General features: G+C 41.5%; 1 protein-coding gene across 3 annotated transcripts in view; it reads right to left on the bottom strand.

Moving 5' to 3' along the window:
* gcgra (glucagon receptor a) overlaps window positions 1–26,279 on the bottom strand; it is a 37,478-nt gene extending 11,199 nt beyond the window's left edge. For 2 of the 3 annotated variants that reach the window (XM_086184579.1, XM_086184581.1), the window contains exons 1-3: window positions 25,945–26,279; window positions 639–785; window positions 1–17 (exon numbers count right to left, since the gene is read on the bottom strand). The exon at window positions 1–17 is cut by the window's left edge and continues 80 nt beyond it. In XM_086184579.1, the coding sequence (XP_086040705.1) occupies window positions 1–17; window positions 639–692 (71 nt within the window). In that variant the 5' untranslated portion in view covers window positions 693–785; window positions 25,945–26,279. Of the gene's footprint in view, window positions 18–638; window positions 786–1,238; window positions 1,281–25,944 lie in introns of those variants that run through there. The other variant, XM_086184580.1, reaches the window with a different exon arrangement.
* Window positions 26,280–26,679: the final 400 nt, after the last annotated feature.

The following is a 26,679-nucleotide window of genomic DNA, read 5'->3' as shown; positions in this document are numbered from 1 at the left end:
GTAACAGCAGGAGAAACCTAGGGTGGAGAACGTATGAGGTCATGAAAACAAGTCCAGTGACTCCCAAGTGTCTGTAATGTCTGTAACCAGGTGGGCAGATGTTATTCAATCATTTACATCCCCTCTCCACATTTAACCATAAACAAGTCACAGCATGCTGAGTAGATCATGCGTCAGGGTTCCCTTCTAAAGTGTCTTCAGTATGTGGGGGCTTACTTCTATATGGACAGGCTGATATTACACACTCATGTCAGGACAGATAGTTTGTTTCCACATCACAAATCTCTGGCTCGTTTCAGAGGGCAGCAGAGGTAAAGAAACACCGGCTCGCTGTAAAGGCCAGCGACTAATGGAGGCTGACAAATTACATGATGGATGTATACGTGTGTGTGTGTGTGTGTAGGAGTAACTGGGGACATGTGTATATATATGTAATCGTTAACTAATAGTAGAAAAATCGTGGGTGGGATTCATACCAGAGCTGTGTTTTTTCTGAATATACTGTATGTGATTAAAGCCACATTCAGGGATTCAATTGTGTATGAAATTGAAGACACATAATTGGTAACAGGAGGATTTTTGGGGTCATGGTCAAAGTCAGGTGAGAGGGAGTTACCTACGCACTCTCCGGGACCCACCTGGATGCAGCAGGAGACGATGAGCGTTGCCAAAAGGAGGAACAGCCGTGACATCCCTTATTCCTGCTGCTGTTGCTGAGAGGGATTAGTACAGGATGGGAAGGGTTTTCACCTCATAAGGGTGCTTATCTACGCTCACCACACTACCTGGATGACACAGAGACACACAATCTGTCAAAGCTCAGTAAAAACATTTCTTAAAACTTCGAGTGAAACAAAAGAACCCAAACAGGAAAAGGCCAGGTCCTATCAATCACACTAGAGTACAATTATGCAAGATTTCAAGACGTGCAGTAGAACAAACTCTTGACAGTTTATCTTGTATCGTCCACAGAAGTAGTTAGATGAGGAAACATACCCATCCTGGTCATTTATTCATACCCCACCCCCCACCCCGCCATGCTGCCTTGCTGTTGGCGAGGCGTAGAGCTTAAGGCTGGAGCATTAAGCATGAGGGCAGAAAACCTCCAGGAAATGATGTTTGTGCCTTCATTGAGACACCTGCTCATCCAGTTACTCACAGTTGGCTGCTGTCCAGCTACCTTCATCTTAAAGCCTGTCAGTGTTTGGTGGAGCGTGTGGGCCAGAGAGGTCACTCACCTGCGTTATCGATCAACGCCACAAACTCCCCCAAGAGATTCGGTTGAAGCCGGAGAACAGAACGAAATCTGAAACGTTTCTGCAAAAAACACCTTGACCATGGAAACATTTTTGGCTAAAACGTTTCAAATTCCATTCTGTTCTAGTCTCGTGGCGGGGAAGAGGACGGCTTCGTGATGATTTATTTGGAATTTGGTACTGGTTCACCAGATAAGAGAACAATGTGTCATGACAGTTATAGCCTCAACTCAATTTGCGTTTTGACAGAACATGTCAACAATCTATTTGGATCTACTTACTCTTTGAATATCTGTGCATTATTTTACAAAGTTTAAGTGGAAATCAGACCTCAGATAATATCAAGGCCAAAGAGCCATACTTTCTAAATGGCCTGTTCAGTCTAATGACCACAGGATGCAGTTAGCATTAGCTGTAGAGCAGACTGACTGATTGCCCTGGGCGCCTGAGGTATCAGATCCAGCCTGACATCAGGTCAGCAGTGGTCCAGCTCTTGTGCATCAAATGTTTATGGCAACACAAGTAACCCCGGTATGTAATTTCTCCAATTGATTATTGGTACATAGACAAAAATATGCCACATCTTTTCATGTAAAAATTCAGTCTGAGGGTGTAAAGAAGACAGACAAACTCTTGAGCTGTGCCAAACTTGACATCAATCTCTCTTCCATCGAAAAATATTGTAAGTGTGCCAGATTAGTTCTTACCAGAGATCAGCCATGACATTTTAGCAGAGAAGCAGACATGCGTGTGGGTGAGCACATGCTCTTGCTTACGGCATGAGTGTTACGTTGGAACGTGGCGGTTTTCCAAGGGTTTCCCACATATTAACTCACTCCCTGTCACATATGCTCGCCTGCACCACTTTCCACAAGTAAGCACCAAGTAGGAGCAATGATTAACTAGAGTCCGCACTAAGCGGGTTTCTGCATCGAGGGCAGTGAGGGTGCGAGAAAGAGAAAGAGAGAGGGAGAGAGAGAGAGAAAGGCAAAAGTGAGTGAAAGAGCAAGAGAAAGAAAATCATGTTTCTCAACTGTCTCATGACCTATGGTTCAGATTGTCATGTATGAGGTGTTTGCTCAGATGGGAGTCACGTCAGCCGATGGTGGGAGCCGGGGTGGAACTAATAGGCTTGGAGGTGTGAGGCTAATTAGGCTTGCAAATTCTGCTGTTATGATATTCTGTCAGAGCCGCAGTGCTGGGTTGCCACTGGGGCACCGAATTACCGCAACCGCTGTGGATCTGGACCAATAACCTCGGCAACACATGTTGTTAAGCCCGTGTAGCTCTCTGTTCCAGGAAAGAAGGTGAAAATTACTGTTGCACATCTGATTGGAGAGAGGTGAGCTTCACACCGGAGGAGCCATATGGACCTTTAGGCGGCTTGGGCCTGATAGTTTTTGTTTGTTGCGGGGTGGGGTGGGGGGGTGGGTAAAGCTCTTTTTTTTTTTCATCTTGGTCATATCTATTAAAGGTTGTCTCATACAGTATGTGCAACGTGCTAGTTCAACATGAACTGCTATTTTTCTAACAATGCCTGGTTGGTAACTTACGTTTGAGTAAAACAAAAACACACACAAACAGATGACGCAAACTCCCTGAATATCCAAAACAACATAAAAATACATTACGTACAAGTACATGTTCAACGGCTCGATACAATAGCCACTAACAGTTACTATTGTTTGATGGAGTGTACTTACCCTTCATTTGATTACACTGACTAACAAATACAATTATAAAGGGGTGTATGCGTGCATGAACATGAGCAGAAAGGAACATGGAGGATTAAAAACAAACCTCTTGGCAAACACAATCACTGTCCAGTTCAGAAAATGCCCCCGAGTAGCAATGTATAACAGAGCTTCACAAAAGACCACAAATCCTCTGCATCTTTTACCATTTTTCCTTGCTATTATCGAAAGTTAAGTGGATCTTACTGTTAGTAACATTCACCCATCTTGATTTGTCTCAGAAATATCCAGAGACACTAATCGAACGGATGATCATGAAAGCACAGCATGACTCTTGTCAAACTCGATATGCAAAGACTTCCTATATTTTGACTAAATAAGCCATGGCAAAGCACGCATACCTTCAGGCTACCGATGTTAGACTGAGCATGGCGGCGCTGGATGAGAGCCCCCACTATCTGATAATGGGGTGATGCAGAGTTCAGAGGAGACAGCTTTAGCATCATGTTGCAACAAGGATGCTGCGAGCAAGATGGGGCATCGCTTAAATCTCTGCTTGACTAACCTTATCTTCAATGAGATCAGAGCACACTTACACTAGATGTTAGCATGCAGGCTCGTGGGCATACACTGTACCATCAGGTCAGCCCAAAGTTCAGCCACATCAGCATTTGCCGTGTAGTAGATGGTGGTGGGGGGTCACAAGGGATAATCACAGCCTGATCAGCTAATCCTGACCGGTCGTCTGACGTCTTGTTGAGTGTGAGACTTTGGTCTGACACCCTGACTCTCACTCAGTGGATACAGCGCCACAAGCTATTTCCCCAAGTCTGAAAGTGTGACAGCGACACGCCGCGTCATCAGGGGGAGGATGGTGGAGCTGTCTCCCCGTGTCATCCTCCCCCATGACAGATATGAACAAGAGAAACAGATTAAAAAAAACAAACACTTCAGCTTCTTCCTCTCCTCCAAGGTGCACAACAGCTCAATAGGAACTTTAAAAGTAATCTTTATTGACAATTGTCTGCAGCCAGACTGGTCAGCAGGTGCCCGCAGCTTTACAGTGTCACAACATGAACTGTGAGCTTTGGTTCTACATCACAAACAATCTCGTACTATGGAGCACATGAATCGTGAGCTTTGGATTTATCACAAACAATCTTAAGTGAGTTGTAATTAAATAGCAACATTTCTACAATCTTTCAGCGTATGCCCTGCTTAAATGCTTTTATAATGTTATTTGCTTTTGTGTGATTAAGAGAGCAGAGTTAAATATGTTGTGTGCCGAAAATAAGCCCAAGTGTTTGCTCATTTACTTTCTCTGTGTTCTGCAAACATGAACATACGATTGGTCTCAGGTTAAAAGGTTAGCGCTACTTTGATACTCCTTTGATTCACTTTACATTGTCTGAGCAGGCACTTATTTGATGGATTATCTATCATATTTACAGCTGCAATTGATTTCCTGCATTCGCTAGAAACTCCCTCGAAAAACCACAGCCCTTATCTGAATGCATGCAACTTGTACTTGATCTGATTTCACTTCCAGTTATGCGCTGCCAGGTTCCTAGCACTCATTTTTTGTACTTCACACTGCTGGAAAAGTGAAGAAACAGCTTCATGAAGTGAACAGAATGTGATTAAATTCAGATTACAGATTCAACAGGAAACTCATCCTCAGAGACAGCTTCCTGCATCTGTGCAACTTTACCAAAAGATGATTCAGCAAATAAACACTTAATCCAGATCACTGCTTGATTTGAGGTTATTACACGACACTGAAATATTGGCAAAAAGGAACAGCACCTGGCAGCTCTTGGTAAGTAATTTAGTTTATCGCAGTTACGTGAATCAAAGTGAAACTCAGCTGCTTAGACAGTAAAAAGACAAAAAAAAGCTATTTTTTTATGTCAAAATATGTTTTAAAAATAGTCCCGCACCAGTTTCTGCACCGTCCACAGCCAACGTGATGAATAAAGCTCCGAATTGTCTGATAGTCATCGCATATCTGCCAATTCAGCCTTTTGATGAGGGAATAAATCAGCTGTCTTTTTTGTTCTTGTACATGTGAAAAATCCCTTTGCTGACAGTGCAAACTACGACAGTAGATTCCTCAGAATGAACGACCCCCAAAATGCGCTCCTTCAGCTGACAGATCGAGGCTATACATTGATGCCGTCTAAAAATTTTAAAAAATATAATCAGGGTGTTTGCTCTTTTGCCAAATAAAAATTCAAGATTTTAGCACGACTTTTTCAAAATTTCTATATTTTTCCTCCAAAGACCTTAACTTCATGTATTTTATACTTGTGTGCCTACTTTTTTTTTTGGAGAATCTTCGAGATTGAACCTGTTGTGTTTCGTACGGAAGTTCAAGCTGAAAACGCAGCGACACGAGTTCTGATTTGATACCGTTCCAGAAACGAGCAGTAAGCGAAATCAGATCACGTTTTAATATGCTTTCTTCACGTATTTTAATTTAAGCCACTGCTTGGACATTATGAGTTTGACCAATATATTTCTCTCAGGTTGATATCATCCAGGTCGTGCTGGTGAGGGAGTACATCCCCTGTTGAGAGATACTGTATATACACTCAGCTAACCACCATCCTGATCACCGTCATAGCCTAATTTGGTCACTCCGTCTGGGCTTTCAGTTGTCAGGCCTGTTCGATTTGTTAGGGGGACATGACATGCGCTGCATGGCTGATCATTTGCTGCCTGCTGGCATGTCTCTGCTCTGCGGTGTTTGGAGAATGTGTCAAGCTTAGTAATTTGCTTGCTCGTCCGAGGCACACCTCTGCATTTTTCTTCTGCCTTACTGACCATGATCATTTTAATGGAATTTTTTTTTTGCTACGTTAACATGTTCAGAGCAACCCTAACGTAAGACTTTTCCCTTGATTATGCAGGTGGTAAATTCATGTACCGGAAAATCACATAGAATTATTAAATCTATGACTTCATTTTGTTATTTCTTCCTCCCCATCATCTGGTAAAATCGTCACAAAACATTTCAACAAATAAATGAACGATCTCGCAGAAAATGCATGAGGTGACCACTAATATTTAATCCCGCCTTGCATGCAAGTAGAAATAAGTTGATGAGGAACTTTTACCAGGTTGATAAAATTCCCTGGGTCACCAACCTCACGTAACACCTCCTCCATCATGGACAAAGTTAATGTGGTGGCTGGTACCAGCGAATACCAGACTTAGAGGAGAGGCGGGTGTTCGAGTCCCAGTAAAATGGGTTTCACAACACCGAACTCATCAATGATCTTTTCCTAACCTAAACCAAGTGTATTTTGTGCTTAACTCTAACCAGACTTGTCATGTCCAGAAGCTGTCGGACATGAATAACACCAGAATAAAGTTTTCTAAACTACAAAACAACACTTACCACCACCCAGAGCGCCACCATTTAGAATCTGGGGATTGTTTTTAGTGTCTACCATGAAAGGATCCTGATTGACTTTCTATCAGCATTGTTAGCAAGTAGTCTTATTGATTCCTATGAGTTGCAGAGACAGAAAATAACCAAATGCTAACAGCAGGAAATGCTTTTTTAATATTACCTTTGCTCTTCTCAAAATTTGATACAGATGATTCCTCTGCATCGAAAAAAAACCTATATTTACAGCCTCCACATTAGCCTTCATCCCACTAGCAGAAAGAGCACGCTTCAACACAAAACACGCACGAAATGATGGTGTCATACCAAGATCATACCTCACCTCAAATGCACGGATTAAAGTGCTTCATGTTTAAGCTGCAAAGTGTGAAAGCAGGTCAGAGAGTTCAGCCCATCTATGTGGTTGCAACTCCAGCTCTGCAGCAGAATGTTCCCAGCCTTCTCTGACTGCTTGCTATTGACATGTGTTGGTAAACATTCTCGTTTCTGTTCAGAGGTCACGTCTGACGAACATGGGTGGGTACAATGATAAACGGTTGTATAACATTTGAGATGTACCTGTATTGTGTGACGAGCTTTTGTTCTTGTTCACATCATGTGTGGGAAGTGTTTGGCACTCGCTGGAGACTCTTTCATAGGCTCTTTCATCAGCTGTGCAGGGGCAGCAAACTCTACCTACTGTGAGGCAACAACAACAATGCTACGGGAGACTTTATTTGCCAGTCCTGTGCAGTTCCACATCCTACATGTATCTTTTATGCCTCAACTGACTGTTTGGTTAATATGTTTATAGATTTTCAACCTGGACAGGATTTGTTCCAGCAATTTCAATCAAATCGAATTGTCTTTTTGAAGACATTTTAGACATATTTCAGTGAAACCGGGTTGCCTGTTTAGAAAAGGAACCTGGACTGTGCTCTCCATTACCAGATTGCCATTACACAAAGCCACTAGAAAGTATATATTGTTGTTGAATAGATTACAAAAGGAAGTCCTCCTCTGCATTTATCCTATCCTCTGCTGTGAGATCACACATGCAGACACCGGGGACCAACTCCAACTCTTCCTACTACTTCCTTCATCGGAGACTGCGAGGGTAGTTACCTAACAATCATGTTTCTGACACTGGAGCACCCGGACAAAACCCACACAGACATGCCGAGAACATGCGAACCCAGGAGCTTGCAAGACAACATTACAACTGTGCAGCCTAAAGGTAAAACAATCAAGAGACAAGCATGAGACCAAGAAGGGATTACTAACCATACAACCTGTTAAAATACACTTTAGTCTGAGATTAAAATCTGATTATCTTCACTGCTCGTTTCAGCAAAGAGCTGGAACACTACTATCTTTTCTGAGGCCTCACTTTGGAAAGAAACATCAAGCTATCTGGTTTAGTGGTGTCGTGGTATAAAAGTAGGATCCAAATGCAGATGGACTCAAGCAGAAAACAAAGAACCCAAAGATCATTTCTGAAAATGAATAAAAAAAGAATCCTGAGAGGTTGAGCAAAAATTGTTTAGGGTTTAGGCAGAACACCCAGAAAGGAGAAGAACACAAAAAAGTTAGGAAACAGATAAGACAGGAAGTAAAACAAGAACAGACACACAAGGGGGAGTACATTTCCATAAAAGGCAGGAACTGACCAAAGATTTGTAAAAAAAAAAAACAAGAATCAAACCACAGACAATAAGGAACAAAATAGATTAAAAAAAGAAACTTGAGGAATCATTGTCATCTTTTGCATTAATAGTTGCTCCCAACTGAGGCAACGCGTCACTCCAACAACAGACACGTTTAATTTAGACCTCAACAGGCATGAGCCTGAACCACACACGGTCTGCTAGCTCCATGGGTTACACATGTAGTACTCGGTGATACGTGTCAAAATTGCTACAATGATGTAACTTTATACCCCCAAGTTTTCAGTTCAAGTACCTAAAACTCAGTGTGGTAGGAGTCAAGGTTCATAGTAATTGTGTGAAGGACAAAATTCATGTGCAAACAGAGCCCCCCCCCCCCCCCCCCATCCCCCAGGAATATATATAATCCCAGCCCTCAAGGGCCTTAGAGCAATAATGCGGCACCCACCTGAGTATCAAGATTGAGGGCACATACCCGACCATAACTTCTTCAACAAATCACTCTTGAGCTTTTTAATAAATCAATCAAGGCAAAACCTGCACACAAGAGACTTTTTTTTCACCTATAATACAGAAAAAAAGCACAAAATAAGTAAAGCATGACAGTGAAAACGCACCCTGTTATCACAGAAACAACTTGTGACGTTTGCATCAACAGAACGAGAAAACACTGCGCACCACTGACGCATGTGAGCTGATAGTTCAAGAAACCCACTGATGTGCCCTTGGAAAAGATTGGTCACCATGCTTGATGTTCCATAAAACTTAAACAATGCTTGAACGGCGACCTAAAAATGCCAATGAAAATCGATGATGCATTTGTCCATCTGTAATTCATCCCGGAATTCTGCTATTAAAATGCCTTAAAATGAAAACAGATACCCGTGCACTCTTTCGTGCTCCTAAAGTGAGTTGTGCAATGTTTTGACCAAAAACACCTTCATCAGGGTTTATTCGTCAAAGAGAGCGTATAGGCACAATTCCAAATCTGACTGGCTTTGATGGCTGTAGAAGCATCTGGTCAGGCACGTGACGTTCACTGCATCAAAATTTATGTGAGAAAAAATATTTCCATCCCCCCTTTTAGACATTTACTCCTTTTTTTTTTTAAAAAGAAGGCAAAAACCACCGCAGGGAGAGCGTAAAAGCTTTTTCACACAATTGAAGGAGTTTTTTGGAATTCACTTCACTTTTCTCCTGCTATACTTCAGAATATGCATTCATATATCATTGATGGATACCTGACGAAAATGTCAGAGCAGCAACTTCATTCATTCATCCATTTTCTATACCTCTTATCTATTAAGGGTAGCGGGCGGGGGGGGGGGGGGGGGGCTGGAGCCTATCCCAACTATCTGATGCAGGGTCTCAACCCTTCAGTTGGTAGACAGCCACTCTACCTCTGAGCCATGCTGCACCCCAGAGCAGCACCTTAAGTGTTTTAATTCAGATTCATTTTAAGCATGTTCTCTCTTACTGTATAATGACATAATAGCATAACAATAACATTCTTGTTTTCATTCAATTTCTGAACTAAAGGCTTTGAAAGTGTATGTGTTAATCGAGCTTAATCATGGTTTCATGTGACAAAAACGTAAACTCATGGTGACTGTGTTCCTTTAACAGCTGAGTGATTCAGGGACGCTGCATTTATTCTGTTATAGCATGAATATAAAAATGCCGCCTTTAAAGTCCAGGATGCTTGTCCCTTTAGATCTGACTGTCAGGGGCTTTCTTGAGATGCTCCAACATTGTGCAACTCCTCTCTTAGTCCACTAAGGGCTTGTGTTCAGGGAAAGGAAATGTTGCTTGACAAAATAGCACTGTTATCAAAGACAAGCAAACAAGAGCATATGATAAACCAGATTAATTAAGTCCAATGGGGATACAATCTGTTGAGGGAAATAAATAAACAAATAAAGAGACAGATACAATGAAAAGCAAGGTTTTTGATTAAAAAAAATCTGGCTTTTCTTACAGTAGGTCAAATTTGTCTGTGGATGCAGTTTTCTTTCCTGAAGCAAGCAAAAATATTTACAAAGTCACATTTGACTTTGCAGAATCGCAGAGTGAATCTGAAGCCTTCAAAGAACCCTGGTCAATGCAGACGAGACCCAGATTGGCATCAAGTCCTTCCCACACTAAGCAGACTACTGCTACTGATATGGTACTGAGACATGGTATTCCCTTGGTAACATGGGATGTTAGGTCAGAAAAAAAAAATCACAATATCATCTGCAAATAACTGAATTTCACGTTCAGAGGTCAGTAATGAAAACAGATTAACAGTCTGGTTTGAGACTAAATTGGCACGTAAATAAGATGTGGAGTCCTTTATGTACTCAAAGCAATTAAAAAAATACAATTAAAAGTTTCCTGGACAGCTTTGTAATAAAATGAAAAATTTCCCTGCTTTACACCTGTGTCTGTGCGATAAGAAGCAAGTTTGACTGACCTAAATCTTTATGTGCATGCACTGTCATGGAGAGGGTTTTGTACACATTCACCAATAAAATCTAATGTACGTTTCAGGATTTACCAGAAATAAGTAATTATGCGGAAACAAATCGCACTCTGACATTTGTTGCACGTCTTTGCAAATGAACACAGGAGTTTGCCCTTTCCTGTGACTGTCACATTTTGTTGTTGCTCATGTAGGTGTTAATATATTATTAATATATAAGTGTGTACGGCAGGTATGAAAGCCTCTCCTACAGAGCCCTCTCCTATGTTTAATGTATTTGACTCTAAATAGAGCTCCTGAATTCTGAAGAGACCTTAGTGATCTCTACATCGTGGATGCTGGCAGGCAGTGTTTATGTGCACTAATCCCTTCAGCTCCTCTACCCTGCTCTGTCACTTCGACATCAGCCTGGAATCTAACAAACACTTGTAGAAACTGGAGGTTTGTCATGCGAACCACAGTGAACCCCCTACGTGGGACTGGATCGTCTAAACCATATTTAGCCTGACACGTTCAGCGCATCGTTAAAACAGAAACTTGAAGATGAAGAGGTCACAGCGTGTAATCAGGGGCTACATAGTAGATGCAATCTTGGAACATGCAAGAGGAGGTAATTAACATTCACCCCTCAGTATTCAGGCCAGAGAGAATACCAGTAAATAAAATAAGCAATAAAGCAGATACTTTTACCACAAACCAAATGAGTTTCCATTCACATCTGTGCAGCAGGACAAAGGGAAATTACACTATAAACACATTAGGAAACTTACAGAAGCCAAGCTGAAGTAAGTAACTGTCTGGAAAGTTTATGCCTGAACTCTCTTACCATCCAAAAAGCATTCAGTTTAATCTGAAACACCTCTCTCGCGGGGAGCTCCATGTCAGGAAAATGTCAGTGCACAGAGTTGTCGTTCTTCCTCGCTCTGAGTGAAATAAACTCCTACGCTTCATCTACGTCATCACGTATTTTATATGGTTTAAATGTGGATGACACAATATTTCTAACTAGATACATTCACAGTTGATTCTAGTCTTTGTGTGGTTTTTGCTGATAGTAATAAAAACCCCTTTTCTTTTTTAAATTTAATAAATATTTCTCTGCATGCCACACCCAGTGGTTACTGTCTAACCTCTAGGCTACACTATAGTCTGTGTGTGTGTGTGTGTGTGTTTGTGTGTGTATGTTTGTGTTTGTGTGTGTGTGCAGACCCTTGAAATAACTGGTGAGGTTGAGGTTTCTCAGAGTTGACACTGTTATCCCAAAAGACAAACCTTGAATGATCTTTTTTTAGCACAAGCTAACCATAGCATTGCTCTCGCGCGTTTTGACCTCGGTAGATGTGTGGATGGATAATGAGCAACTATCATTGATGTATTTTACACAGCAAACCTGAATTTCTCAGGGAAACCATTAAAGCAATACTTAACCCAAATAGATTTTTAAAAAAATTTTTGCCTTTCAAATATTTGCATTTGTGACTCCAGAATGTAGAAGGGGCCAGCCATCATTGTGCATCATTCAGTATATTACACATCTTTATTCAGCTTTATATCCGTAAACCCTTTGATCTGAGCTAAAATCCAGCTATAACACTTCTGCTTTGGTGCTACTGTACAAGTGAGTTAGTTTACCTCAGTGCTGAGATTGTTAGAGGTCCCCGAACTTCGGAAGCCTCGCTGGGAATTCCTCCCTCAAATAGCCCCAAATAAGGAACTGTTGCGTGTGCAGCTCCTGTTGAATGGGGGGGGGGGGGGGGGGGGGGGCGCCTTCTCCTCTGTATCCCAGTTTTGAACATGAGGTGACTTTCTCAACTTCCCTTGGTTCCCACATCTCCTGCCCCTCATCTGTTATCTCACTCCATTCCCCCCTCTTAGCATCTGTATCATCCTCAATCTAAATCAACTCAATTCCTCACTACCACTTGGCAGAGAAAGAAAAATGTCGAATCTGCCTCTCCATCGTCTCATTTATACACACATCATGCTCTGTTGCTCGTTCTCACTCGGCCCTCTAGCAGATGCACAAACGACGACACCAACAAATACAAACACACACACACACACACACACACACACACACACACACTTACAGAGCAGTAAATGCTTCGAGTCATCATTATGTAACCCTCGAGTGCTTTACAACGCTCCCAGAGCAATGTCAGTTTGGTGTCTCATTTGTGCCATCTGAGTTGTTGTTGTTTTTTTTTTTTGTTGCCTGCATTCAGCCAAAAGTGACAGACTGTTCAGTGCAGCTTGTTACAAGACCCCAAAACATGCCTCACATTTTTTTTGAAGAGTTGCAAAGCGGCTGTGAGAGCAGAGCACACTTTTAAGACAAATCTAAATAGGCCTCAAATATTATTTTCCCATAGCAAGCTCTGGGTTCACTTGTTGTGACCCCACTTACATGAAAATATTAACCACACAAACAGTCCGTGTCACAGCCATAGACCTTATCTATAAAACACAGATCTGTGCGTTCAAGCAGAGATACAGTATAAAGCAAAGCGGAAATTACATTCATGCTTGTGCACTGAATGTGATCAAGTGCTTCTGGCCTAGTTTTGTTTTCGATCACCTAATTAGGCAGGCGAGACCTACAGTGTTATCATTTTCCCTATGGGCCACAAAACAACATATCCTGTCTCTCATCACCAAAGAAGACTCACATGTGATGTGCAGCACCAGCATCATCAGTCATTCATGAGCTAGTCCTCTACGAGAGAATAAAATATCACACGCTAGCAAGGCAGGGGATGCAGCTCAGAAGTGGTGCATGTAAAATATAATATAGGTCAACAATGATAAGAACAATCACAAAGCTCGTAGAAAAGCTTTACAATTTAGCTGTGCAAAGGCCTGATTAGTTCAATTACGTCAAAACAAATCCGCATTTTTTTCCTCTGCATATTTTCACGTGAAAATGCTACAAGACAAAGAAAAAACAGAAAACTAGGAAGCTTAAACAAAGAAAGCAGTGTCCTGTAATAGGGCTGAATCCCGGCTGCAGTTCTGACAGTCAGTGAAAAAAACCAAGCCTGTATGAAACGCGTAGGTGGCTACATAATGTAGGTAATGTAATCAGCAAACACACACACACGCGCGCGCGTGCGTGTCCATATGAGGATCTACATGAACTCAAACTACTTTAAGGAATAACTAGGTATTTTGTAGCTTGCTGGTAAATACTGTTTGGAGCCAGCAGCTGGTTGTTTTAATGTAGCATGAAGATAGCAACATACTTAGCTGGGACTTGTTGCTAGAACAACCAGGGAACACTCCAGGAAGCAACTGATTTCCGCTAAGAAACACTGAAATTATAATATTTGTTGTGGTGTTATGTTCCAGTTGGGTTGGGTTTGGCGCTAGTCTTTCATAAAATAAGACTTAAAGTAAATTATAGAGTTGTATAGGTGCTGGTATTTGGATTTTGATACTTTTGGACAGAGTTACTTTTATTCCAATGATATCAAGAAAACATTTCCGTAAATGAGAAATGGCCTGCAATAGCAAAGGGTATCTAACAAAAGTAGCATCCTCGTACCATTATTCAGCCACCTTCACCCACCCAGCAGCAAAAAAATAACAATGTCATACTGCAAAAATAATAATAATAATCAAAACATGTAAGGGATATCAAAGATATTTGAATAATCAGTATTCAATATGGCTGCCACAGAAGCAGATGGGATTATAGCTTCATCCCTAATACATTTCAGCCAGTCTCTAATCCCTTTAACACTTGACCCACCCCCCCCCCACCCCCCCCAAAAAAAGGAGGGTGTTGGTTGAAATTCCGGTGTGACTTCCAGGTTGGTTGGGGCTCCATGTCCCAGGACATACTTGATCTGACAGGCTGGCCGACAGACTATCATACACACTGCATGCAACTCAAGCTAAACCACACTGACTCAAAACACAAGGAATCAAAGAACCGTCTCAACACGTACAGTACAACAAGCGATTGATTTTTCTACTTCTCTGGAGAAACGGCAGACCCTTTAGCAACGCTAACCTCATAGACTGAAGGAGGGCTAACCTAGAGAAGTGGGACATGAGGGATTTGTCTACCTGCCACCTGCTACCTTCTCATATGTTTTTGCTGGCAAAGTGTGAAGTGCAGCCTGCTGCAAAGAGCAGCCTGATGATGGTGATGATGATGATGATGACGATGTGTGTAGCAGGGGCATGAATATTACCCTACAGCAGCAGCGGAGGATGTTTACTGAATATTTGATGTGTTTATTTGATGACAACGTAGTTAAGGGGAGGAAGAAGAGCATAGGTAATGGCTCCTCTTTGAAAGAGGGGAGAATATAAGGTTTGACAGAAGAGGGCTGTGGAAGACAGGTAACAGACATGAATCACCACTCAGAAAAACTGCAAGTCAGTCAGCAAGGGACAGCAAAAGCAGGGTTGTATATTTTAGAAACACCCTTGGGCTCAGAGGCGGGCCAAATACGAACACTAGGTGTCCTGAAAAGTATCCTGAAATAAAGAACGTCTCTTTTGGTCTCTCCTCAGCACTCTCCAAGTCTTGAGGATATGAAAACCCAACACAGCAATTTATAAATCTTATTCTTAATATTCTTATAACAGCGTTAACAGTAAGCTAAATAAAGTGATATATGCCTGCTATTTCTGGCCATGAAAAAGTCATAAAAAAGGAAACTTCCTGAAAGCCAGGGAAAAAGGTTGGCTCGCTCTTTACTCCAATCTTACAGCCACTGATGAATTAAAGCGTAGAAATGAATCAAATCTTGTGGCTGTGAGTATTTTTTTCTCTAAGTGGAAACTACAAGGCTACAAACTGTAAAAAAAAAAAAAAAAAAAAAAAAGAAGAGATATGAGTACTCAAATTGCTTTGGTTCAGGCACTTCATTCATCCCCCTAGTGGTCAAAACCAAAAGTTCATGTCAAAATTTAGATATTATCCATATTTTTTTCAATAATAACACAGAATTGTTGCTCTTTGACAATATTTAGAAACTGTAATATTACACATCACACATTTACAGCGACAGGTGTAGATCAGTAGCATCAGTGGTGCATTGAGGACATGGAGCAAAACGAAACCTTGTGGGTGTTTTCCCGTGTGCTTGTGATGGCGCTCAGGAGTGAAACTGCGGGTGTGTTACAAGCGGTACAATGTCTCCTGTTGTTGTTGTGTACGCCTAAACCAAAAATACACTGACATCAACAGCAACAGTCTCCAGTGTGGTGCGGTAGGACGTGCTCTTTGGTCGACTCCCACTAATGATCGCTGCAAAGTCAAGAGAAAGGTTTCATTCACTGAATAGGTAAAAACGTCATTCTGGGAGATGTCAGTTTGACACTGTCGGCATTTCAGTTGCCTTCATTTATGTTTGGCTGCCAGTTCAAAACTTTTTAAAGCGTCAACAAACGGGTTCTGAGTGCAGCAATTGGCTGCTATCATGTTTGGTTCAGGAGGGGTAGATCTTGTGGTGCTGCTCGTTGTTTTTTTTTCTTTTCTTTTCTTTTTGAATTGTTTAACGCGACGGAAAAATCAGCATTTTAATTCAAACCAAAAGTAAAAGAATTACAGTTTGTACGGCTCTACAACGAGAGCATTACGGTGTTAGTTTTTTTTCAAGTAGTCTGAGGACAGATTTATCACTAGCATCATATGAATAGTGTGTGTATATATATATATATATATATATATATATATATAAACATATATGTGTATATGTGTGTGTAATGTAATGTAACATAAAAACCACCTTGTTCTTCCAATCCTCCAGATGCATTTGTATGTCTGTCAAGCAGGATCCAGTCATTTTAACGGTATCGTAAATATCAGTGAAGACATACTGTACTTTTCCTCCCGGTAGTGGGAATTGTCTCCTCTCTGGATATTTGATGCCGCAGCAGCTCATCACGCATGAACTGCTCTAACTCCTTAGCTGGGGAAAATATGTCTTCTATTTAGATGTATATATTTTACTCCTGTGACCAATACTCATGACTACTTCCATTTGAGAACACATCTTTCCCACAGAGCTGTCGGAAAAGAAGGCCAAGAGTCTTAAAGGAATACGGGTGGATATTCGCAGTCGAAGACCATTAGCTCAGCAATGGTACAGAGCTCTGCTGCATGCGATAGCACTCACAAAATGTTACAATTTTTTTTGGGGGGGGGGGGCGACTCGAAATCAACTCAACATTGACTTGACAGGAAATATATAATGAATTTATTGACTTTTTTCCTTGGCTTAACATCTATGTGGTACCCCGCAAGTCATTTGAGATCATGGTTGTGGTTGAACATCTATGTGACACCTGACACAGAAAATGTCTTTAACTTTTCAATCTTTAGCTGCGTTTCTCTGAGGGAGAATTAGTACTACAAGTATTGTACGGTGTATTTAAAGTAGAGATGCTCTAAGTTGGTTTTTTTTTTTAAAGCAATAACTGTGATTTATGGTATATTTTATCATGATTTTTATATTTTTATGATAAGATATGTGCCCAGTTTGGCTAGACTTGATTTAAAGGGTGTATAAAAAGCACACTGTTTCCGCCATGTTTTCTCTTCATTTACAAGTTCCACAAGCAGCTTCTTCTTGTTGCAGAGGTAGTTTCTATCCAATTATACCTTCACAGCAGGGAGGTTATGTTGTCAGTGCAGTTTGTCAGCAACAAGCACCACAAAACTTGAAGGAGGGTCAAGGCTTAGACCAAGAAAATCGTGACATTATGGGATGGATCTGTTTAACATAATGAAAAACTGCATCTTTTTCTTTCTCTTTTATTCACTAAGATGAGATTTTTGTATGTCTGCGTGTAGCAGTGCTTGGGGATGTGAAAGCTGTAAATGGGAAGCATTCGTACAAAGCTTTGGCGAGTCTTCCGACCACTCAAGGCCCTTCACAAGACGTTCACACATTCAAACACGCGTTCATACTCTGTTGGCTGAGGGTTAGGGTGCAACGCAGGGTGACAACTCGCTAACACATTCCCACACAATCATACACAGCTCAGTTGTTCCATTGAAAACGAGCTAAAATTACAGCAGGTTTTTTTCTTCAGCAAGTTACTGTCTTTTACACCTTCAACTATCGCCTGTATGTACTTTAGTATCTTCATTTCCTGAAAGCTATTGCGATGACAAGTGGTGTAAAAAGTAAGAGTTAAAAAAAGCAGTAAATTCAATAATCATTTTATCCATAAACCTTTCATGTTAAAGTTAACAGTGGATTAGGTTTTACAGATCATTTATTTGAGGATGGAGTAGTTTTGTGCAGGGGGTGCAACTCAAAGCACATGGCATAAGCATTATTGCAACACTTTCCAGCTGAGTAGTTGTCCAGATAACGCAACTTTTGTTTGTGCTCTGTACCGTGATAATAGGCTGTGTTGGGGAACGAAAGGAGCAACACTTGACCCTCGACCGACACACGCTACAAAGGGGTGGTGTGTGTGTGTGTGTGTGTGGGGTATTTTTAGTGCCAGTGTGGATTTGAACAAACAGAGCAGTTTAGAGAGAAAAGCAAAACCTTGTTGAGTTCTTTTATCTCTTCAAGCCTGTGCTGATATTGATTTATGAGCGTTAAATCATTTCGCTCCAGTCATCGCCCTTCATGGAAACGTCTCTTTGTGCACTGAAAAGGAATTTTACTTCCCGCAGGACTGGCAGATTTATTTCCTCACTAAAAGAGACATGAGGCAGACATGAACCCGAAAATGAAGTCTAAAAGCCGACCTACAGCTTGACCTGCCGTGACCCCTTTAGAGTCACGCGCACACGGCAGTTGACACTGAAGCGTGTAAGTCGGACATCGGTGAGTAATCACATTTGAGGCTGATTGTGTGATTCATTATGGAGCAAGACAGCACAAGTGATGTTTCCATCAACCCAAGCCACCGGCTTCTCTTCCTCTATCATGACTTATTTGAGTCCTCAGAGATAAATCCAGCTATGACCTTCTGAGTATGAGGCTACACAGATAAGTTCATCTACAACACATAAATTCTGGTGATTAACTGTGGATGGCTATGTACAAGGGATGCTTAAAAGTTGAGGTATTATCATATAGGAGGAAGCACATCTTCATTATCACGACACATCATCTGTTCAGCTCAAATTTCAAAGATGAGCTACTCTTTCTCCCAGACATCGCTCCTCTTATACAACCCAGGCAGGTGAATATATGTGATTTAAACATCCTGCTTGGATTTTCATTCGACCAAATCCATTAATCTGTCAAGAGGAGAAATTACAATTGTTTCTGGAATCATCTGCAGTCTTAGCTGGCAAGTTTTCAGTCATAAAAACCTTTTTCTAACTAAAATTGTGTGCCAACAGTACTGGAGCTTAACAATTCAGCCTGATTTGAACCAATATTGGTACCAATATCTGGAAAACAGTTCTTTTTTTTTTCTTTTTGTAATTTGCATTCTCTTAAATAACTGTTAACAGTGGTAAAAAGTAAGTCAAAATGTCTTCGTGTCCAGGTGTGATGCTCCAGCTAACGCTACCTGCTGCTGCTGAGGAGGAGGAGGAGGAGGAGGAGGAGCAATGGCTTTCATGCTATCCAGTATGCTGCACTCCCCAGTTTCAGACATATTGTGTTGGATCAGGCATTTCCTCAGGTTTGATACATTTCCACGGTCGGCTTTGCATTAAGAATATTACAAAACTTCCCTGCATCCAGTGTTTAAAATAGTAAAACCCCACCTGGGACCCCAGGCCGTTTGCTTGAACCTGTTGCAGTGGAGACATCACACTGTCTCAATCTCTGTCTTTACTCTCTCACCCAGATACACTCTCAGGGAATGAAATTTGAGTTATTTAACGTGACTCAATTCCAACATGATTTGCTTACAAGTGCTGAGCTCGGTACTGTTAGGGCTGGTATCAGCCAGGAGCGCAAGATACCAGACGTTAGTGACGAATGACGAAGATCACGACATACTGCCATACAATATCATACCATACATATTGTGCTTCTCTACATAGTTTACTTTTGAAATGTACATGCCAATTCATTAGAATGATATTTGTAAAGTTATACACTTAAACACTTAATATAGAAACCATAACATCATCTGAAATACAGCTGCAACATACAGTAAATGGACTAAAATAAGAGTTTATCAGGATAAGTTGCCATAGTAGGGGATGCAGTATCGATATAGATGTATTGCAGTATTTTGCTGTGTTGATTTTATAATGCAGCCCTACCGACATAAGAAGATGTCTCAAACTTTATGGCATAGCACCAAAGGTCAATAAAATATTACTCTGCATGTGTAATAATTCTATCTTCAAGAAAAAAAAAACACGTTGTTCATTTTGTTTCGATAATAAAAGATTCTGCAGAAGTTCCTTCTCTCCAACAGCTAAAACAATTGTCATTCACCGTCATTGTTAAAGACACCAACATTAACCAGCCAGTGTGTGTTGATTTAATATAAAGAATGAATCTCTCCTCTTCCTCCAACAGCACCAGCTCTACAAATCAGACATTCATCTTACAGCCTCGTGCACACTAAACATTAAGATCCTCAAACTATTCCTTGGCGGATTTTCTTGAACAGAATGTGTGAAGACAGGAAAGACATGATTTAGAGTTTCAGTTTTCTGGCTGTTTCAATGGGAATGTGGTGAATCTTCTTGCTGCGTCCCTGGTTTTGTTCTATTTAGCCTTGTAAAAGATTTCTGACAGTACGCTCAGTGGAAATAGGAATGATGTAATCTTTTCTGACCGTGCACACTCATTACAACTCAAATAAACCATTTAAATTCAAGTGACCCTCACAGGCAGAAACAATTCATTCCATCCAACATGAAGGGACTCTTGTGGCATGTCAGATTGATTAATCTCTTTATTTTCCCACTGCGGAGAAGGCAACATCAAAACACAGTCTGGATTTGTTCACAGGGGCAGGAAGGTAAGCTGTTGGCAGCCACCCAGACCACAGTAAGTGGTGGAATGCGCTGCACTTCATATCTGATTCTGGTCCTGGTACTGAGCAGAGAACACGGAGGAAAGGCAACAGACGTTACCCAGGGACCAGAGAGGAACATCTGGACATGGCTCAGGTAGGAAGAATGGTTTCCAGCAAAGCTGTCATGAGTGCACACAAACATGAGAGCATAAAGATCCCAACAACAAACACCTTGAAGCGAAATTATCACGCACCTCTAAAACACGGAACCGTTTAAGATGAGCGATATACATGTGCACTCCACTCTCCACAGATGTTTTCTGTTGCCATAGCAAGTGTGAGTGTTTCTGACTCTAGGAAGACAAATAGATAATTTGGTTTCCTTCAGGAGGGAAAGAGCTTGTTTTGAAAAGGTTTCATTAAAAGATTTTAGTCGCTCTGCTTCTGGCACACTGCTGGGTATACTTGGGAAGATGTAATAAACCTTGTAACTTATCGGTTTAAACCCGCTCGTGCCTGAAAGTTGAACAGCAAAATCACCCATCAAACTGTGGCTTGAAGCTACGTGGAAGTCGATGTCTATTCAATAAGCAGGAGATGTTTCCTGCTACTAACAGGAAGGGATTGGTTCCGATCCTTCCCGTTAAAATCGTGTATATAAACAGCGTGTACCTGTTCATGTGTGTGTCTGTGTGTTGGGGGGGGGCTTAAGCCATTTTCAGAACACAAAGGAATAAACACCAGTTCAATGGGGACAAAAGCCATGTCCCTGATTGGTAAAACACTATTTTTTGGGTCTATGTAAATTCTCCAAAAGCTGTTTATGTGCGAGGGAATGTGTGTGTATGGGTATGCGTGTGCGTGCGCAGCCATTTTCATATGGGTTTTATGTCACATGCAGTGTAGCAGCAGACCCCATAGCCATTATGTACTTAAAGTCTGGCTGCTAGTCGCCACCGTCGTGGCTTCTTTCACTCACACGTGACCGGCGTAGGAGAACAGACAGAGGCAGGTGGAGCGATTCATCATCTGCCTCAACAGGGACAAAAATTTCAAAAACTAGAAATCATTCAAACGGAACAAACATCCTCCCAGATGAACTTTCGGGCCCCTGGCATCTTTGTGCTCAGGCCCTAATAAAAGCTGCAGGCAGCGATGAGCAGGCCACTGGACATTCCTTTTCTATGGCAAAATATTTCAATAAGCCCCTTCGCCATAGTGACAATACCAAATGAAAAACTTGTAGTCTTCACAGTATCCCAGTGGCAACATCTTAAGGTGTTTCTGACCAAATCTGAGACGAATCTAGTTGATTCAATAGGCAGAGTACATACAAGTGTAAAGAAAAAAAAAAAGGCAACTTCCTATTGCCACCAGGTGGTGCTATAATTACCCTGGCCCAAAATGTAATGGATTATTCCTCACATTTACCACACCCTTCCACAGAGTTTGATGAAAATCAGTCACATTGTTTTGGCATAGTCCTGCTGAGAGTCAAACAAGCGTCATCACCACTGAAGGCATGACCTCCTTGGCAGTGGTAACCGATAGCATGACGCAATCGAGAAGACTTGAAAATTAGAAATTGAAACCAACAAATTATGAGCACTAAAGAGCTCACACGTCTGCCAAATGATCTGATTGTGGATCAGTTCCAAAATCTGTCCACAATCGTTTTGCGTTTTCCTGCTAAGATGCGAGACAAACCAGCACTGTGATGACATCATTTCCTTGGTGGTGGTAATAATATTTACTGAGGTAATCAATCAAGATGTTCTCATAAACCTCAATAAGATCAGACGCTGAAGTCGCCCCCTGCTGGCCATTACAGAGAATGCCGCTTTAAGATGTTTCCTCACCGACTTTACTTTTCAAACCTGGGATCTATATCGTGATCTACAGCACATTCCATGGAGGAGCCCAGCAGCACGACTGAGATGGACCCTTATCAGCGCTCTGTTACAATCCAGAGTGACAGCTCTTTGTAGTGGAGGCTATTATTAGTCCCTCTGTGGACATCATGGAAGTCCGGCTGCAGCGGAGCCTGTGGAGCTACACGGGACATTCACGGTGACTGGATGGGTGCTGACACTTTCGCTCTTCCTTACACCTGTCGCCCACATCACTACAGTTCTTTGTGTTTATCCATTTGTTTTAGACTGTCTCTGTCTCTCTCGCTCTACCTCCCAGAGAAACATGTGAAACGAAACAAACTCAGAGTCTCATTCTCTTTCCCTCACTCTCATCTTGATAGATGGCCTGTGCTCAGGAAACCACAAAAGGCAGCAAAATGCAACACTGTCCTCGCTCTTCCTTTCTCAAGTACTATAACCTCAATCCTGCAGCATCTCAGTAATCTCAAACACTACAGGGGCAATATCGAGAGTTAAATAGTAACATTTCCTTCCTCTTTGCAGTGTTAAATACTTCGACAGATATCTCAAAAGGTCAAAACAATACACACATGGGCGGACACATCAGCTGATTCCATGTTTGATTTACTCCGTCTTCACCATATTTTTCAGGCAGCTGCAGAGCGAAATCTGACCGTTTACATGCATGATAACTCTTAGACCGCCGGTCTGAGCAACACTCAACTAGTCGCAGATAAAGTGGTTCAAAGAGAGCAGATGTTTAGGAAAAGGAAAGCTTAACGTGTTTTGTAGAAGGCAGAACGATAATGGGTTAAGTATTTTAGACCTGAGCAAACATTTCCAATTATCCCCTCCTTTGTTTGTTTGCCATTCAGTGACATGCACAAATGTTTTGACGCCAGGTGCTCAAGAGAAAAAGGTACACACAGCTATTGTCTACTCTTTAGCCCCCCCCTGATTTAGAACAATTAAACCGCTTTGTGTGGATAAAATAAATCTTGGGCCTATGTTAATATTTCAATAAACTAAGATGGACAGGTCAACTTTTTGTCAGGGCTTTTAAGGGTTCAGTTGAACAACAGTAAAATTTGAGTTACGAGCAAGAATTGACCATTTATTATGCTTTATCTTTCAGATCATATTCATTAGTATGAGCGTCGCTTATTTTCACTATTATCTACACGTTTATTGAATTAATGTTTTGTTTAATGTTTTTTCCAGCCTTGTTTTATGTCTGAAGACCCCCTTGAAAATGAGATGATGCATTTTAGGGAGTTGCCATCTTCCTAAAAAGTAAGGAAAAGTCATCTGCAGTCCAATTGTATATCCGCTTCTTTTCTGAAAACAGGTCCAAATATTAGACTGTTATTCATGTATGCTTATTTGAATGCATGTGTTGACTTCGATCTGCTGAGCCAGCTTACCTCCGGTTCACTCTCTGCTTACTGGTGAATGAATATTTATATAGCGCCTTTACACCTTCACAGCAATTCAAGTCCTTGATAGTGCCACTACAATTTTCCCATTCACTCCCACACACACACACACACACGTGCGCACACACGTACACAAGGATGAGTATCTCCATAAAGACGACGAAGAAGCAAAACGGATCGCATTCTACGAGTGAAACGTGTCATTTGAAATCCACCTTTAACAGCCACAGAGCAGACACACTCTATTTGTGCTCTGGAGATCTAACACTTTTAATTGAGACTTGATGCCACCGGGCAAATCTAAAATCTACAACAAATGAGAAAAGAACCTAGTCAGAGGCCTGACCTGGGGTCTGTTTGTGCATGTGCCTTGTATTTGGGTTTGATGTGTACATGTAACGGTCAGCTTTAACCTCCCACTGTTACTGATCTCTACAAGATACCTACAACTATTAAAAGACAAAAATCCTTCAGTTCATCTGTTTACATCTAAGATGGCCAATTTTTCTTTTTTAAAAAAGGTTAGAGGAAATTAATCTACAATCAAATAAATGAACACTGATAATGAGATTATATCACCCTAAATCTGCCAGATATTGAGAGTAAATACGACTTCCTCATATGACAGCAAACCTTATCCAACTCTGTTAAACCAATGAAACTTTTTTTTGAACAGTCCTCACTAAGCTGAACAGTCTCATATGGTGTACAGAAGTGACACAGTACTGGGGGCGGTGGGGGTGGGGGTCCAGATCCCAGCCTGCGTCATTTATCTGAAGAGCTTTTTTTAAACACACAATGTCCCGCAAGCACGAGAGTCAAATATATAACCTATAATTATCCTCAGGTATAGGAGAGAACATGAATATTTCACCTCCACAAACCCACTGCATGTGGTGCATGAAGCACCTGCGCTGAATCTCTAATGTTTGCAAATGACCACTAAGGGTAACCAGGCATCAGTCATTCATGGAACGCACCTGCAGGAACAGGACTAATGCATCTGTTATCACTGCGGCAGACGCTGCTCTAATACTGAACATGTGGGTTTAGTTATGCGTGAGTGGTGTTTACTCAACAATATGCAGACTTATTAGCCTCACTAAGAGGGACTAATGTTGTCTCACCTGCATGATGTTGCTCAAGTGGGTTTAATTAGGACCAAAAATCACTCCTGGACAATTAACTCCCGTACCACTTAAATACTTATGTGTTCAGTGTTGAGAGAAGGTGCTTATTTGTAGCGCACGCTGATTCGTCTGCTGCCAGCAGGAGAAGTTCATAAAAATATTACAAGTTATGTTCTTTCTGCTTCACTTGAAGTCGTTCACACGTGTTTGGTTACTGAACAAAAAAAAAAAAAAAGAAGAAGGCTGATTTATAGGTGAGTGTGTGTGCAAGCGAACAGAAAAAATACAGAAGATTTGCCACATCATGTTTGTTTCCCCTCCGACCCTCCATCCATCTGCTATGCCACTTGTCCGTTGGGGGGGGTGGGGGGGTTGGTACACCCTGGACGTCAGTCTGACGCAGGGGCATCAGGAGCAATTGAGGGTTCAGTATCTTGCTCAAGGATACTTGGACATCGTCACCGGGGGAAGTGAGAATCGAACCACCGGTGGACGGTCAGGCTACCTCCGAGCCCCCCCCCCCCCCCCCAACCAAAAAATAAATATAGTTGTTATTGGCTGTTGGTACATCTTGAACGGGGTTTCTACCTTCACCCAGATGGCGCACAGTCAAGTGTATGGAGTTTTGCCTGATAATAACAACAAGGGAATAATACTGTATTTCTGAAGTTTGGAGCAGTACTGAGGAATTTGGGGGAGAGTGGAGGGGAGGGATGGTGTCTGTATTAAGGTTAACTAAATGTTGATGTGCATTATTGACCTCGTCACATTTACCTTGAAATCCACTTTACGGAAACACACTTGAACACGGTTGAAAGACCGAGCAGACGACCGAGTGCAGATTCAAGATAAAGGCTGGCTCAGATAACGCGGCGTTTGAACAGCAGCGATAAGTGACACTGACGGCATTCGCTGGAATTTTAAAAACCTTTTTTTTTCCAGAAATTCAAATGTGTCCCAACTTGCACCTCAGGGGCGGAGGAAAAAAAAACAACACACACACAAAACAAAACAAGCATTTTCTCCGTTAACACAGTATTAAAATAGACTTGTTGTTTTCATTCATCAATGACGTTGAAAAAATAGGATCAATAACCAATATTAAAATAATTACCGGTGAAAACACGGGGTCCCGATGTGTTGAACTGCAGCTCATCTTCTCAGCATCTGGCTCACAATATTTCCTCTCAGTTCAAGTGGCTCCGCTGTAATCCAACTTTAAAAATAAATTACAGCTCGCCGTTCATTTTTAACAGGAAGTCCTCTGTACCGCGACGAACTTGTTCTTTTTTACTTTGAGGTTGTAGGGATTTTTGTTTTTTGTTTTTTTTAGATTAAAAAAAAGAATAAAAGGAAACAATTATTTAAAAAAACAAAAATGAGGAGAGGCTTGGCGTTTGTTGTCGTCACCGGTTGCTTTGTGAGAGCTAACCGGACTGCCGCACGCGCTCGATGTAACGGTGTGACGTTGCAAGAGAGAGGGAGGCGGGTGCGGGTATATCAAAAGTGTGTGTGTGTGTGTGTGTGTGTGTGTGTGTGTGTGTGTGTGTGTGTGAATATGAATATATATTTGATATTCATGGAGACCCAACCTCCTTTTGGGGGACAAAACAAGTCCCATAAATTCTTAAATGTCCATTTTAAGGATGGACTCTAGTTGTGTTGCATTCTTGGTGTATTAACATTTTAGTTCAGTTAGTAAAAATGCACCTAAAGTACATAAAATACCATGATAAGTATTTCAGGAACATGATTTATTTTGGTTTCAGTGTTTCTTTCAGAATGACCCATTGGTTTGTTTTGAATCGAACTCAGCCGGTGGCTGTGTGCCTCTCTGAGGGATCCTGCT

The sequence above is a fragment of the Aulostomus chinensis genome, chromosome 18, assembly GCF_037954235.1.
Source record: "Aulostomus chinensis isolate RoL2024-O1b breed Wild chromosome 18, RoL_Achi_v1.0, whole genome shotgun sequence".
Taxonomy (NCBI): Eukaryota; Metazoa; Chordata; class Actinopteri; order Syngnathiformes; family Aulostomidae; genus Aulostomus; species Aulostomus chinensis.
The sequence above is the reverse complement of the archived record's forward strand: the minus strand, read 5'-3'. Positions and strand labels throughout refer to the sequence as shown.